The 17,867-nt window shown below is 38.4% G+C and overlaps 1 protein-coding gene across 3 annotated transcripts in view; it reads left to right on the top strand.

Annotated features, from left to right (window-relative positions):
• The window catches only part of hlcs (holocarboxylase synthetase (biotin-(proprionyl-CoA-carboxylase (ATP-hydrolysing)) ligase)), a 74,105-nt gene that overhangs the window by 45,894 nt on the left and 10,344 nt on the right, over positions 1-17,867 (top strand). For 2 of the 3 annotated variants that reach the window (XM_059351053.1, XM_059351052.1), the window contains 3 exons: positions 15,444-15,511; positions 15,643-15,803; positions 17,630-17,744. In XM_059351053.1, the coding sequence (XP_059207036.1) occupies positions 15,444-15,511; positions 15,643-15,803; positions 17,630-17,744 (344 nt within the window). The remainder of the gene's footprint in view (positions 1-15,443; positions 15,512-15,642; positions 15,804-17,629; positions 17,745-17,867) is intronic. The other variant, XM_059351054.1, reaches the window with a different exon arrangement.

Below are 17,867 nucleotides of genomic sequence, written 5' to 3'. Positions count from 1 at the left end.
TTGACTTGAACTTCTTATGTCCAGTGGAAGGTATGTTATACTCTGGAGCCCTGTGATGGTGAAGGGCCATGTAGTCCCATGAAGGGTCCAAAGTATGCAGAATTTTTATTTCAGTTTCACCAAGACCACACAGACCCGTCAGCTAAAGTTGAATCTATTTAAATCCAAAGACTACTTTTAGTGAGAGATAACTACTGTAGAATCTGTTCCGATTGGATTTGTTTATTCAAATTCTGACTAAAAAACAAGTCAACAACTCCATACAAGGTTATCCATGGGGTCTTAAAAAGTCAAAAATTCTCTTAAAACCTCATAAAATGTCGTAAATACGATTTTGAAAAGTCTTAAAATATGCATTCACGTTTAATAACTTTTCATTAACTTTTATTTAAAACAGATGCATAAACTTCAGTCTCGCTTTTAAATGTTTAAATATTTGAGGACGCTAACTGCATAACTTTTGCTAACTGCAAACTGGAACTAAGTACCTATGCGGCCCGGTCAGAATTTGAGCTGTGAATAAATTCATAAACAGTCTCGCTTTTAGATGTTTCCATTTTTGAGGACGCTGTAACATAACTTAGTACCTGTGCAGCCAGGTAAGAATTTACCGAGCACAACCAGCTAGTGTGCTGTTCGCAAATCAGAAAAACATAAAAATGCAAGAAGCAAACACTTTCATTCAGCAAGAATTATTCAACATTTTTTGCCAGTATGGATTTGAAATGGCTCTTAAATTGTATTCATAATGGCCTTAAAAAAGTCTTAAATTTGACTTGTTGAAACCTGCAGAGACCCTGTATTCTTTTATCTCTCACTTTGGGAAAATGCTGATATCTCTGTGTCTCTGTGATGTTTATTAATCTAAATATTACAAAATTTAACTCTAGATTTCCTATATTGCAAATTGGCTGGATCAGCAGTCAGTATTAATGCATCTAAAGTCATGAATAAAAATGATGAGACCATTGCTTTCTCAAATTTCTTGTTCATTTTAAAGCCTGGTACAACTAGGTACATTTGTTTGATCAATTATAATGATAACAAAAATAGCTCATAAGAGTTTAATTTAGAGCTGATATCTAGCCACATATATTACGGTAAAATTATATCAGCACTGTAAATTTTTCCGTTTAAGATTACCATTTTATTCCATATTTTACCGTAAAAAAATAAATCATTTTTCCATCAAAAGAAACGCTGTTCTGCCATATAATTGACAAGAAAATGCAAAAATGATGGCTTGTATATTCATCACAGTATATTCTTTGTTACAAACATGGTGCCAGTGTATTTTACAGTGGAGTAATATATTATATAAAAAAGAAGAAGTAATATAGAAGAAGTGATATATACATTTACGGTGTTTCATTGTAACTGAAACTGAATTAACCCATTTATCATTTTACGGTATTTTATTGTCGCGGTTTAGCAGTTTTTCACCGTAAAATCTACAGACGTTTTTTACAGTGTATTTTTTCATGTTTTCTTGATAATACCCAAAATCATTATCAAGAAAACCATGGAAAAACATGTTTCCTACCCACCAGTGTTGCAGCTGTTACAAGCTGTGGCCTCATTAACCCATTAAGGCCTAAAATGCCTGGAAAACCTCTGGGCGATTTTAAAATAACCCCCTAAAACCTGAAGTTTTTCTGGAAATTCAACAGAAGATTTTTCAGCCTCTGTAGCAGATAGAAATTAAATTCAAAAAGTATTTGTGAGCTTATACCGGTGGCTTTCATGAGAAGTTGAGTTTGTCCAAACCTTCAATAAAGTTTTTTAAAAACAAACTCTGCAAATGTTACATTTGACTGAATAAAAATCCCATGCATAATACTAATACATGCCCATTAGCAAGATGCAAACACGATATGACCATCGGAAGAAATAGACATAGTTCTCATTAGCCTACTGTAATAAAACACAATGATAATAATAATAATAATAATCATAATAATCATAAATAATAAAAATACATTTTATCTATATTGCACTTTTCAGGGTACTCAACGACGCATAAAGTAATATAAGACATAAACAGTCATGATTTCTTATGTCATCATCACAATCAATTAGTATTATTATTGTTATTATCTCCAGATGGCCACAAATCTGTCTGTTCTTCAGTGAAAACATGTTGTCTAAAAACATATTCCTCATCCATAAATCCCGGTCGATTGGTTCCGAGGGTTCAAAGTCCGGATCAGCAATAAAATCGCCGGTGCTGTTTTCATCAAGATTGCTTCCGTCACTTACTTCTGAGCTCCCTCCGCCATAGTCGTCTTCCGCCATGATTTCAAAGTTCTGGAAATGTCCCATGTTGCATTGCAACACTCACGCATGTATTCTGATGCATTTCATTGGCCAAGAGACCGAAAATAGGTAGAAAAAACTACAAATACTACAAAACGACGTATCCGATTTCCCGGCTTTAATGGTAGAATAACGCAACAGCGCCCCGGTTTTAATGGTAGAAATTTGGTAATGCTTTCCCACCTTAAATGGGTTAAGAGGAGACAAAAACACAGAAACTGAGACTTTTCAGGTATATAGACCGTCTAATGAGTGATTGTGTATTGCTGGCCAGAACCAGGCAGGCCTCGTCCAGACAAGCAGTCAGCAAAGCAAGGTCATTCATTGGTGCCTCAGCTGCCCTGTGGTAATGGAGCAGCCCTCTCTCATTGATCACTTCCAATAGTGCTATTTGGAAATGATAATTTCTGCTGTCCCTCAGTAAACAGGATTAGCTCAATTAATCACATTTACAGATTAGTTTGTCCTCTCTTATTGATCATCCCTTTGATGCTGCTGAATGATCAATGCAAACACGCTTATGCACAGCAAATCCTGTTTCAAAAATGAGCATCGATGGCAGAAATAATCTTTTAATCTGAGATATTTTAATCCGGGGAGTAGAGAGGGTTTTTTGGGGGGAGATAAATGGCTTTCAGAAAAATTATATCATCAAATCCACCCATTTAATTAGTTAGATTATGTATTTATTAGGAAATGTAACAGTAACAAAGGGACAGGTATCATGTGGTTGGCTTTGGTCTTATTGAGGAGACTTTACAGATGCTTTGGGCCAGTGAAAGTAAGGAAAGCAAAGCCCCCACCCTCTTCTTTTTGTTTGGTCTCTTGTCGATGTGTGTGAGAAAGAAGATGACATGCCTGGAGCTTATGATCGCAGGTCCTCCTCCACCTTTTCTCCCTCACTGATGACTCGGCTGGTGGCCGTTTATCCTCCTGACCTGCTGTATCTCAGAGGGTGACCTCTGTGGCTTAGCTGCCCCCCTAAAACAAAGAGTCCTGAGCAGGGATTTAGAGGCCCATGCTCTTCCTCTTGGGACAATGCCTCCTCTCTCTGTCTGTCAGATATACTACTTTGTACGTCTTTGTTCTGGTCTTGTTGGAATGAGTAGATGATAATGGTCACTGAGTGATCTGAGGAGATGAAACAGAGTTACATCACAGAGGGTCTTTCCAACACTTCTCTCTCAAACAACCTGCTAGGCCTGTCACTCTAACATACTTTTTAGGACGATATATTTCCCAGAAACTATCACCATAGTATCGTTGTATTGATGTTGTTTTAGTTTTATAATGATATTAGAGCATAATAAGTAGTTTTCCACAGCAATGTATTTTAAATCTCAAGAATATTAAACATTGGAATTGAAATGTGGAAAAGAAATATCCTAGATATATCAAAATATCCTAGATATATAAAACATAAATAAATGAACTCCAACCAAAAAAAAAAAAGTTCTGTTATGTTCTGTTATGTTTTGTTAACAGAGCCTGAAAGTCTATTTTATTTGTTTTGGTTGTAGTTTATTTGCAATGAGATAATCATTATGTATTATATTATTTTATTAATAAAATAACATATATACAGCTGGAATGGCTGCTTGGGAAATATTATATTTTTATAAAACATTATTTGTTATATCATTTTTTAATTAAAATAACATATAAACAGCTGGAATTGCTGCTTGAGATTATTATTTTTTTCAGCAAATCATACTGCCTGTCAAACATTTGCAGCATTATTTTAAACACAACACAAAAAACACAAAAAAGTCTCATGTAAACTCATGTAAAAGACAATATATTGAGTCCAGAAAAAACTATCGTGTCCAATTTTATATATTGAACAATATGCCTATATAGTAATTATGGTGACAAGCCTACAATCTTCCCTTTTCTTCTTTCCTGTTAGATAGCTGCACACTTTAGTACTTTTACACTATATACTTATTATTCTTATGATAAATAGTTAATCATGTGTTACTTTTTCAGCAAAATTGACAACAATTCTCAGGTTTCAGCTTCTCAAATATGCTTGTTTATTTGTTTCCTATCATTGTTAACTGAAAGTCTTTGGGTTTAGGACTATCAGTCGAACAAAAGAAGACATTTAAAGAGGTCACCTTGTACTCTGACAAACTGTGATAGGCATTTTACATGATTTTATGGGCAAAGCAATCTATCAATTGAGAAGAAAAAGCTCCAGGTTACCCAAAATTGTAATGATTCAAATCAGAGTTTACAGATCCACTTGCTTGCCAATTTCTTTTGATTCCAATTTTTTGATTTAAAGAATAGACAACATGATGTTATTAATGTCATTTAAAAATCTATTTTTATAAAAAAGATAAGAATTGCTATTCTTATGTGAATCTATTTTTTTCTTCTTTTTTTTAATACTTTTTAATATGTCATTTTATTTGGTCTCTACGTGATTGTATCAGTTTTAAAATTTTTGAGTTTCAAGTTTTAAGAGTTATTCGCCTAAGTGCAGCTGTACTGTAATCTTAACCCTCTGGAGTCTCCAAAAGCACCAAATCCAGACTTCTTCATGACATCCAGACTAGAAAACAAAGCAGCGTGGAGCCCTACTGTAAATTTACCTCTAAAGTTCTGGCTGTAAACTCTGAGAGGCCAGTTTCAGTTTGATGATGATATACCAAGTAAAACTGGAGACAACCTCAAATAGATTTAGTATAAAATGATAGAACAGGATGTAACCCTCTTATATGTTTTATTTGTAACCTTTGTTCACATTTGCAACATTTCAAATTCTTTATTGAGCATAATAGTGTTTTGAAAGTTAAAAAAAAAGATTCAAAATGACGAAAAAAAGACACAAAATGACGAAAAAAAGACACAAAATGACCATAAAAGACACAAAATAACTAAAAAAGACACAACAAAAGAAACAAAAATTCTTACAAAGACACAAAATGACCAAAAAAAGACACAAAATGACATAAATTGCTACGCTAAACACACAAGACACAAGAGTTGGATGACAGGATCACACACAATCACAAGATCACACTAATGTTGGTTTTTCTTTGTTTCTTTTTGGTTCCAAATGTTGATCCAGTAAGTCAGAATAAAAAATCAATTATTATTAGGTCATATAGGTGAGGTTGTGCAGAAAAACATTTTTAAGTGGTGTATACAGGCAGGATGAAAAGGATTCAAAAATGGACAAAATAGCCCAAGACTCCATAGAGTCTTGGGCTATCAATACTGTCCTTCTATCAATACTTTTTCACTTCCCTGCTCTCTCTGTGGCACTCAGCTTCAAGTGTACTGGTTTCTACCTATTTTATACAGTCTATGGTTCTACTGAAGATGTTTATCTTTTAAAATGGTATGGAAATGTAAGTAGTAGGGCTGTGACGATACACTCGTTCAATCTCGTCTCGCTCACGAGACGAGATTTTAAGAAAACTACTATGACACAATATATGACTGGACCAACAGACTTTTATTTAACCGAGTTGCACATGTATTTTGAAATGTTTTATTATAACTCTTTACATGCATGATGTAAGCATGACCTTTTAATAAACTTCTTCTTCCACAAATTGAAACTTAAACTAAAATGTATAAAAGTTAAAATCTAAAAATAAATATAGAAATAAAAAAATGAACCCTCCCAGAGGGATTGAGACTCCGGAGGTGATGTATGGTTTTCTATTGTCGCGTAATCGCTTAGCGACAGTTTCGATCCGTGATCACATACACAACGGATTAAACACAGGAGAAGCAACTGTGGCCGCCGTCGCTAACTGCACAACATCAGCATCAAAACAAAGCAGCATGGCTAATTATCATAAACATAGTGATCTTTAATTTACCGGCATCAAGTGTCTGGTGCTTGTTGTAAACAAACAGAGATCGCTAAGTGAACACCTCCTGTAGCAGCAGCACATACACACTGTACTGCTACAGAGCTAACTGTTAGCCTATTAGCAATTTGCAGACTCCGGCTCTGCAGCTGGGAGAGACTGCTGCAGGAGGACTGTGCTACTCTTCTTTACAAGCCGCCGGCTCCTGTGACGTCATTCTGGCTGCTTGCTGCTTCCCCTCCTTCTCCTCCTCTTCTTCTTTTCCTTTTACTGCCTTCACAGGTCACAAATAGAAGTTTGGATAGCTCACAAATCTCGCGAGACAGATTTTTAATGCGACAAGAACTATCATCAAGTTTAATCTCGTCACACCCCTAGTAAGTAGTGCATTTGATGGGGACTAGTTTCAGCAGCCAATTCATCCACATTTGATGCACTGATGAATATTTGAGGCAGCAGGACTGTTTGTTTGTTTCAAGAATAAAATAAAGTGCAGTGGCTGTGTTCCTCATAATGAAGGAACACTTCACCCAGGTTATATTTGTCCTTGGTTTAGGTCTTTTATGGGGTAACAAAATAGAATATCCCCATCTCTTTTTTCCCTCTTGTTTATTTTTTTGAACTGACTATTGAGGCGTATTTCAGTCAACCCACCAACTGAATGCACCCAGCTGTGTGTGACTACTTGGCATTAACTTCCAGTGCAATAGTTGACATCTTGTAGTGTGTTTCTATCATTTAGAGGTTGGGAAAAAAATCGATACAGCATAGTATCACCATATTTTGCGTGGCAATATTATATCGATTCATGGCCGCCAAGTATCGATATTTAGTGTTCCGACACCCGGTGGGCTGTCAGTATTTTCGCCTTTTTTTTCAGAGGCTGTCTCAGGCTCACATTTAGGAATATACTGGAGATACTGGTATCATATGAAACTAGAAGATCTAAGCATTGAAATAATGCTGCAAAGTTAGGCTTTTTTATATTTAATTAAAAAAGAATTCAGAGCAGGGAAGCTTAAAGTTGAAGAAAATTTGAGAAAAAGAAGATTTTCTGTCAATCTAAAAGAACCTAAAAGATCAAGTAGTGTATATAATAATTAGGTGTGGGGGGGATATCGATAAAGCATGGTATCGTGAAATTTTGCATGGCAATATTTTATCGATTCATGGCCACCAAGTATCGATATTTTACGTTTCGGAGGGCCGTTAGTATTTTAAGGAATATACTGGAGACAAGTTGTCGAAACAACGCTGCAGAGTTAGGCTATTTTGTGTTTCATTCAAAAAAATTCAGAGCAGTGAAGCTTAAAGTTAAAGTTGTTGTCGTCCATACATGTTTGATTTCAGTTCAGTTTGACTGAATACTTTGTTGGTCAGTCTGTGGCTTTGACTCTCATTGTGGAGAAATAAAAAGACTGAAGTGAGATGAATAGACTGAGAATTTTCTCATATTTGACAAAACAATTCTTGATTGAATTTAATTGTGTGGACACAAAATGAAGTTAAACAGTTAAATCTCAATTGTATCACAACACTTACCATATCACAAAATGCTTAAAATCGCAATATCGTATTGTGCCTCAAGTATCGAGACAACCGCTACACTCTACACATGTCTTTAGTGCTGTTTTAGATGACTATGTGGAAGAGCAGCTTGTACAGTGAGGATCTCTACACCGAGTCTTCTAACAAGGGTTTGTGCACTGCAAAAAACATGAAGCGTACCAAGTACTTTCTTCTTATATCTAGTAATAGTATCTTAATTATCTTGTTTTGAGTATATTTTACCTACTGACCGGAGCTTTATGTGCTTATTTTAAGAACATGTGTCTTTTTGTAACAAATTTGAGTGAATAACCTCTTCACAGTGATTTCACCTTTCATCTTTTTACCTAAAATACTGGTTCCAGTTGAGAGTTTTAGTTGCATGTAGTCTAAATGCTATTTCAAAAGCATTTTCTATCACCAGTATCTACCCACAGATACTGAAATTAGAAAAAAAATGCTAGTTTCAACTATTACTGGCTTATTTTAATGTTACTACATTCGGGCTTTTGAAGCCACAACAAGCTTGAAATAAGTATTTTTGGAGTTATTTTAAGACATTGTTTTTCCAGTTTCTAGATATTTTTACTTATTTAAAGAATTCTTCCAAAGAAAACTTTACTGACTGCACTGGCTGATAATTTTACTTTCAAGCATGTATTTGTTTAATTCGAGCTATTTATTTCTCTTTTTTTGTCAGATGGTTATTGCAGTGTGGGTGCTACAGACAAAGAAAATGCTACAATAATATTATTTTTCCTTCTTTCCCACATCTGCAATCTTTTTCGTTCACTTTTTGTCATTGAGTGGAGATAACTGTTTGTTATGAACATCAATTAGAATCTTTCTAATACATTTAGGCTTTCCTCAGAGCTGGTGATGGCCTCTGTAACATTCAGTGGATGTGCTTTCAAAATAAGATTAACTTTCTAGAGGAATGCATTGGCCCCCAGCCCTCAGCCTCGAGCTGGCCTATATAGAGATCACTTGAGTACACAGGAACACATTAAGACACATAACCGAAGCACTCCTCCTCCTCCTTTATTGACAGCCACCCATTGAGTGTGTAAGAGCATTAAAGTGTTAAGACACAATATGTGTATGATTTGTTACTGATCCTATAATTGAGTTCCAGAAATAAATTTGAGCTTCTTTGCATATTGGAATGGACATGTTGGCTGTTTTAAAGGATTGGAGACTTGGTTCTCTGACCCCCTGTAGTGTGTGTGTAGTCTGAGCAGAAACCCACCACAGCAGTAACATAAAGAGAGAAGGATGGGTATAATCGAAACGATATACAAATGTCTTTTTGTATATATTTAGTCAAAACACTGTCAAAATTGAAGCCTTTACAGTGACAAATTATGATGAACCTTTGCCCATAGTTGGATGACAACTGTATGAAAATATATATCGTGATCATTTTTTATTTTTTTATCCCACAATTTTGTAACCCATTTTATTCATCACCCAGTTTGTCCTATCGTGATCCTGGGCGATACCATGTCCCTGTCGGTCTGGGAGAGCCCTGAACTGGCCACATGCTTCCTCCGATACATGTGGAGTTAGCAGACCACTTCTTGACACCTGACAGGGGGAGATTCCCCGGTAGGACGTAGTGCGTGGGAGGATCACGTTATTTCCACTGGTTCCTCTCCCCCCATCAGGCACCCCGACCGACCAGAGGGAGGCACTATAGCGACCAGGGGACAAACTGGGGGCAAACTCCACACAGAAAGGCCGCTTTGCCGACACCGACCAGCGCTACGGCGTGGAGGCTCCCTGGCGGGAATTGAACCCAGGACCTTCTAGCTGTGAGGCGAGAGCGCTACCAACTGCGCCACCGTGCCCCCCCCGTGATCATTTTTTTGCCATATCGCCCAACCCTAAGGTGCACATAACTACAGTACTTGTAATATTGCACATAAGGGAAGTTGGTAATGTGGAATTAATAATGTTCTCACTTTAACATTTTCAACATGATTATTGTTGACGAAAGTATCAGATCAGATGGGAATAAATAAATCAGAACTGGGTGTTTTAATGTTTCCACTTTTACAGTTCAGGCCTTCACAAATTGACAGAGGAACAATTCCAAATGTAGTCCCAGCCCAGTCCCATGTCCCCGGTACTGCGATATCACAAGAGGTGGTCAGCAGTGGACTCACTTGTCTTGTTAGGTCCAGCTTTTCTCATATAAAGCTCATTTCTGAAGCTTGAGGACTCGAGAGAGAGAGAGCCAGCTGGGCCCCTGGTCTCGTTCTCCAAGGGGGTTGATTGTTGGCAGAGACCTGTCAGTCACGCATCGGGCTGATTCTCCGGTGGTCCTGCCAAACAACAGCATCCCCTAGTTACGACCTCAGCAGGGACTAACCACCTCCTAACCAGGCTCACACTCAGCAGGGTCATGCTCCAGCTTATATGGCGTATATTAAGATCTCACAGTACTGAACAGTGTTCCAGCCTCCTCCCGGTTGTGAGTGTTTATCTATTCCTATTGATGTTCTAATATAAAGATTTGTACTCCAGCATAATTGTATCACATAGAAAAAAATGCATTTAGCCTTTTTTCTTGTCTTTTTCAGTTTTCTGCATAAGAAATAGGCTATTTATATTCAGTATTCAAGAGGACTTCCTTCCATCTGAGACTAAAGACGATGTGTTTCTGACAGCAGAGACCCAGGGTTTTGTTTTTAAACTCTATTTTTTTTTCATTAGCGAGCACATGTTGGCAGTTACTTGGCTGCAGAAGCGCTATACAAAACGTCCACTGCAATCAGCTTCAGTTTAGTGAATAAATTCCTGAAGCTGTGAGCTTTTTCAGAGGGTTGGTTTTTTTTGTTTTTTTTTTACATTCCCCACGTTTTCATTTGCCCTCAGCTATACACGTCTGGCTGACATATTTGCATAGATTAAAGGATTTGCAAATAGTGTTGTAGTGAATAGTCTAGTGAATTAACCACTACACAGGTGAACTTAAGGGATAGGTTAACATTTTTTTCAAGGCTGTCAGGTGGTCTGAGTTATTCAAATCAAGTACAACTAAAGGTACATTTGTTTTTTAACAAATGTTTTCTAAGGTAATCAATCAAGAAGTTCTCATAGTCTTCTACACATTCTGAATTATTTTTGCAACCAGTGGGATGCTCTCTGCTGGGGCGCTTTTACATTTGCTTTATATTTGTTTACCTCTAAATTATTTCACTGTTTACTTGCCATAAACAAAAAACAAGAACCTGTGATGTAGTACCTGCACTGTCCCACAGTGCACCCATACTGCAATACTAAATACAGTGAGGGAAAAAATTATTAGATTATTGTTTTCTTCAATTTCTTATTATAAAGAAAACCATGGAAAATGACTAGATATCAGCTCTTAAATTAAACTCTTATGAGATAGTTTTGTTGTACTCATTATACAGTAATGTTCAAAATAATAGCAGTCCAATGTGACTAACCAGATTAATCCAGGTTTTTAGTATATTTTGTATTGCTACATGGCAAACAAGGTACCAGTAGGTGCAGTAGATTCTCAGAAAACCAACGAGACCCAGCATTCATGATATGCAGCTCTTGAGGCTGTGCAATTGGGCAATTAGTTGAAAGGGTGTGTTCAAAAAAATAGCAGTGAGGTCATCAATTTAGTGAAAAAACAGGTGTGAATCAGGTGGCCTCTATTTAAGGATGAAGCCAGCACTTGTTGAACATGCATTTCTCTTTGAAAGCGTGAGGAAAATGGGTCGTTCAAGACATTGTTCAGAAGAAAAGCGTACTTTGATTAAAAAGTTGATTGGAGAGGGGAAAATTTATAAAGAGGTGCAAACAATTATAGGCTGTTCAGCTAAAATGATCTCCAATGCTTCAAATGGAGAGCAAAACCAGAGACACGTGGCAGAAAACAGAAGACAACCATCAAAATGGATAAAAGAATAAGCAAAATGGCAAAGGCTCAGCCAATGATCAGCTCCAGGATGATCAAAGACAGTCTGGAGTTACCTGGAAGTGCTGTGACAGTTAGAAGACATCTGCGTGAAGCTAATCTATTTACAAGAATCCCCCGCAAAGTCCCTCTGTTAAAAAAAAAGGCATGTGCAGAAGAGGTTACAATCTGCCAAAGAACATATCAACTGGCCTAAAGGGAAATGGAGGAACATTTTGTTGACTGATGAGAGTAAAATTGTTCTTTTTGGGTCCAAGGGCCGCAGACAGTTTGTAAGACGACCCCCAAACTCTGAATTCAAGCCACAGTACACAGTGAAGACAGTGAAGCATGGTGGTGCAAGCATCATGATATGAGCATGTTTCTCCTACTATGGTGTTGGGCCTATTTATCACATACCAGGGATCATGGATCAGTTTGCATGTGTCAAAATACTTGAAGAGGTCATGTTGCCTTATGCTGAAGAGGACATGCCCTTGAAATGGGTGTTTCAACAAGACAATGAGCCCAAACACACTAGTAAACCAGCAAAATCTGGTTCCAAACCAAACAACATTGATGTTCTGGAGTGGACCTAAATCCAATTCAGAACTTGTGGGGTGACATCAAAAATGCTGTTTCTGAAGCAAAACCAAGAAATGTAAATTAATTGTGGAATGTTGTTAAGTAATCTTGGAGTGGAATAACAGCTGAAAGGTGCTACAAGTTGGTTGACTCCATGCCACACAGATGTGAAGCAGTTATAAAAAATTGTGGTCATACAACTAAATATTAGTTTAGTGATTCACAGGATTGCTAAATCCTAGAAACAAAAAAAGTTTGTACAAAATAGTTTTGTGTTTGTAAAGTAAACGGCAGACACTGCTATATTTTTGAACACACCCCTTTCAACTAATTGCAAAATTTGCACAGCCTTAAGGGCTGCATATCACAAATGCTGGGTCTTGTTGGTTTTCTGAGAATCTACTGCACCTACTGGTACCTTGTTTGCCATGTAGCAATAAAATATAAACGAAAATCCTGGATTAATCTGGTTAGTCACATTGGACTGCTATTATTTTGAACACTACTGTATTTGTCCAAACAAACATTCATTCATTATTCTTAACCAACTGACACTGGGCGAGAGGCGGGGTACACCCTGGACAGGTCGCCAGACTATCACAGAGCCGACACATAGAGACAGACAATCACATTCTCATTCATACCTACGGGCAATATAGTGTCACCAATTAAACCTAAGCACATGTTTTTGGACTGTGGGAGGAAGCCGGAGTACCCGACGAGAACCCACGCTGACACAGGGAGAACATGCAGACTCCACACAGAATTGCTGCAGGCCGGCGAACCGGCGACCCTCTTGCTGTAAGGGAAGAGTACTAACCACTACACCAGTGATTCCCAACCGCTGTTCCGCGGCACACAAGTGTGCCGTAAGAAATCATCAGGTGTGCTGTGGAAGATTATCCAATTTCACCTGATTGGTACTCTAAGTGAGCGGCGTGAAATGAGAGGCAGAACAATTAAATGCTCTTCCAACAGAGAGCAGTGTATCAGCGAATCTCGCAAATTCTTCCATTTCCACAAATATGTGTCAGAGTGCTGATGTCAAAGACACATCCATGTGGTGAACTGGTTTAGAAATTGTAGCGCTGAATTTAAGCAGGATGTCCAATTATGCAATGATGCACAGCTGCACACTGAAGGCTGTTCCATTTTTGCGTTACACCAGTGAAAGGAAGGACTCTGGCCTCGTCTCTGGAGAACCCGACTCTGAAGGAAGGAGCCTACCAAGGAAAGATCCTTGACATTGGGATGCAGCCTGTATGCTCATTTTACCATAAAAGTCCTTCTTTGAAGGTGTATCCCTGTTGAGTGGCAAAAACGATACTCACAATTTTGTACTAAAAAGGCTGTAACTTTGGAAGATATTCACTCAGGTGGCTGAAGATTCAGATTTTGCACTGTATGAGTGCCTTTGTCTTTGGCACCTGACTTTTGTTATAAGATGGACAAGAAAAAATTGCAAACCCACTAATACTAATCATCCATACTTAACCTATACCTGAAGGCTTATTAACTCATTGCTAATTTAGTCAGTAATACAAAGTTAACAGCCTGTCACATCAGAATTCCCTAAGCTCAGACTCTAGATTGAGCCATCCATCTATCCCTTTGATAAACAGTTCTTAGAGAAGTCTGTTACAAAGCTCTATCTGGCCAGAGTTGGGGCACCCTCACACTTGGACTGGGTTTAAGCTGATTTACCACTGACCAACTTTGCATCACAATAGCAGAAAGGCCCTGCTCGCTTGCTTTGGCAGCTTCACAATCTTTGTTCACCAGCCAATAGAGGGCAGTTGCCTTGGATCACTGGATCAGCTTTAATTGCATTTGGAGATGAGAGAATGTGCAAACATTTTCTCTTTGGTTTCTGAGAGTAACGAAGCCCCCAGCTCTCAAATAAGCATTGATGAAATACTGGCTGACACTGTGCTAATAATTACAACCTTGCGGGACGATCGTGGCAACACAACTGCATTTTAAACTACAACTTGCATTAGCATTAATAAGAAACTTCATAAGCTGTCTTAGTCAGTGACCATCTTTGCTGGCTTTAATGACAACTGGTGCTGACAAGTTTAGTCGGATAATTAAAATGAATTCCACAAGTTGACAAAATTGCTTAGTATCAGCCAAAATGGAGTTCCTCAACAACTGTTTATGATTTATTAATCTGCAGATAATTTTCTTTATTAATTGACTCTTCTTTAAAACTGTTTTAAGTATTGCTTGCTGATTTAGTCACAGTACAGCCAGGTCCCCTTTTCCCTCTCTATAAAGTACCCAGGGTTGGATCATTCACAGTCTCTATTGAGACTAAGACTGGACTCATAGTGCTACACGAGGAAATGTATATTACTATTTGTTGATAAGGGCAACAGTGAGCGTGAGGCTAAACTAGGGCTGCACGATTATGGCCAAAATGAATTACGATATTGTAATTACGATTATCAATCACAATAATTCATCATGTTAAGGAAAACATCTGTATTTGTATTGCACTACTTTTAAACAAACAACAGGAACAGTTTTTAGTGTGTACAGAGTGTCTGGTGCTTGTTGTAAACAAACAGAGATCACTAAGTGAACACCCCCTGTAGCAGCACATACACACTGTAGTGCAACAGAGCTAACTGTTAGCCTGTTAGCAATTTGCAGACTGGACGCTAAGGGGTTAACATCCCCCCCGGCTCTGCAGCTGGGAGAGACTGCTGTAGGAGGACTGTGCTGCTTCGACTCGTTCTTACTCTTCTTACTCCGTGGAGGCTGGAGGCTTGTTAAGAGTAAGAACGAGTCTCCAATAACACCAGAAAAAGTCGCTGGATTTGTCGCCAGTCGCTTTTTGGAAAAATAGTCGCTAAGGGGATCTGAAGTTGCTAAATATAGCAACAAAGTCACTAAGTTGGCAACACTGCTTCACCGGCTTTTACAAATGGGGCGTGTTGTTGTGGCGTTGAGTACTACGTCACATCCTGCTTAGCGTTCTATCCAATCAGCAACCAAGCTTTTTTCAGGGGAGAAAAACAGCCCCGCCCCCTTGTGGTTGGTGGACTACTGGTGTAGAAAGAGCTTGATTAGATATGCAAGAGAGCTGCATTTTAAAATGGAAATATCGCCGACTTCAGATTAATTTAAACGTGGCGATTAAAATTGTGCAGCCCTATGCTAAACTCTGTGCCCCTTTAAGGCATTTTGAAGAAGCTTTAAACATTTCTGTGTTCTTCATTCTTGTCTCCCTTCAGGCTGACTCTGCACTTGCCAAAGGATGTGGGTTTAATATCGGTAGCTGCTCGACAGAACCAGGGCAGAGGTCAGTGCTCCAGTATGCTGTAAACCTGCATACACAACATTCACACACACCTCAGATGTAGAAACACAGGCATGTAATAGACGTTTGGCATCACTAAGCATCTCCTTGCATGTTTGGTGTGTTCCCTGCAGGTCGGGGCAGGAACGCCTGGCTCAGCCCTCTGGGTTGTGCCATGTTCACTCTGACGGTCCAGGTGGAGCTTAGCTCCAGACTGGGACAGAGGATTCCCTTCCTGCAGCATCTGGCTTCTCTGGCTGTGGTGGAGGCTGTTCGCACACTTCCTGGATACCAGGTATGAGCCTTCACATTTCCCCAACTAAGATAATATCAGCTTTTACCTACAAAGCCAAAAGGCAGTAACTTCTCAGAGTGAAGAGAAAAATGACTGAAGTTGCTGTCCAGCCAAAATAGTTCCAGGCAGATAATTTGATATGTGGCAGTTTTATATCTTATATATCAGAATATTCTTTGTACATATTAATCTTGACCTCTGATTTGACCTTTGCCCCTTTTTTGGCAGTTACTATGTTCTGCCATTGTACAACTTCTCAACAAAGTGTCATACCAAAGCAAAAGGCAGTAACTTACATTTTATCTTGTTGCTTTAGTTTTTGATCACAACAAAAATCAATATAATGACGTGATGATAAAAATCCTTATTCTGATAATGCTATCACATGAAAATTCACCTTTTACTGTTACATTATGATTATTATGGTGTTCTTGTGATGTTCCAAGTATCTTTAAAAATCTAAATATTTCATGTTTTTGGATGTTTCTGAGTGAAGAGCAAAATAGGTACCTAAATGCAGAAATGTGACACAGATAAAACCGTGTCAGCATCAGGAATTCACAACAAAGTCTATGGCTAAGATTCCTTTTGATTTGTTGCACAATTTCCATTTTCTCTGGGAGAAGCTCTGCTGCTATTTGATGTTTATTCACTTGCTTGTTAGCTGGCCCTAGCAAGCAATATATGCTCACTTTGGTAATTTTACCTATGTTATCCAATGGTTATTACCTGTGTCAAAGCCATCTCCACCATCCTGTTCCTTTTAACTGTTTTATTCACTTGCTGTGAACTTGTGTTAGTATCACTAGCTATACAAGAGTGTGCTTCAGCAAAGAGTACCCTATAATACAGAGGTGAAACATAAGGAGTGTTTCCACTGAGTACTTTTTGAGTACTTTTTGGAAACAAAGTTTCCACACAAGTTAGTTCCCCTCGGCCTCTGTTCCCATACAGGTACTTTAGTAGCGGCTAACCAATGGTGTTGGTCTGTGACAACAGACAGACGCGGCAAGCAGTGTTGCCAACTTGGCGACTTTTGTCGCCATATTAAGTGACTATTCAGTCCCTTCTAGACTCTTTATTTTTTATTAAAAAAACGACTAGCGACAGATCTAGCAATTTTTTTCTGGTGTTATTGGAGACTATTGGAGACTCGTTCCTACTCCTCTTAAAAAGGACCATTGTCCCAAAGCACTAACAAGCAGCCCAGTCTCTTCCAGCTGCAGTCAGAGGGAACAGTCTGTTAACCCCTCAGTGTCCAGTTTGCACCAGTCTGCAAATGAATCATGCATGCGCAAAATCGCCGCTCAGTTGCAACTCAGAAAAGTACCTACCCGAGGGAGGTAGGTTGGGCGGATCCTCTCTCCCAAACCACACCCATAGCAACTCACTAGGGGAAAAAGTACCTAATGGAAACGTGCCTATAATAACTTCACTTTTATGTTCTGCAAACCAAAGCCAGAGTGCAATGACTTCCCAGTACTCTACAGTAAGTCCAGTTCAGCGCAGCCAAACATAGAAGGAATACAGCAACTGAAGTTACTGTGGTTTCCCTTGGTTATTCTACGATCCGTATTTCTTCAAAGTATGACACAAAAGAGACAAGATATTGTCCACGTGATAAAGAATGTCTTAAATGCCACAAAAATGATTTAAACTAATTTTTCACTAAAATTAAGTTGCATAAGTGCCTTTTGGCTTTGTCGGGCAGCTTTTGATTGAATAAATCCTAAATATCATTGAAATAGTTGTTGTGTTGTTGAGATAGTAACATTAGTTCTTTAGGTATTTAATGAAAATGTCTTATATATTTTAATGCTCCTCAGGACATAGACCTGAGGGTGAAGTGGCCCAATGACATCTATTACAGTAACCTGATGAAGCTCGGGGGAGTCCTGGTGACTTCCACTGTATTAGGATCAACCTTTCATCTGCTCATAGGTAAACACCTTCCCTTTATCACAGCTAATGAGACTGGCACTCAATTGCAGGAGCATCTCAATAAAGTAGAATATGATGAAAAGCCCATTTCCAGTAGTTCAAGTCAAACAGCCCCAACAAAGT

Source organism: Centropristis striata, chromosome 15 (genome assembly GCF_030273125.1).
Source record: "Centropristis striata isolate RG_2023a ecotype Rhode Island chromosome 15, C.striata_1.0, whole genome shotgun sequence".
NCBI classification, from domain to species: Eukaryota; Metazoa; Chordata; class Actinopteri; order Perciformes; family Serranidae; genus Centropristis; species Centropristis striata.
The sequence above is the reverse complement of the archived record's forward strand: the minus strand, read 5'-3'. Positions and strand labels throughout refer to the sequence as shown.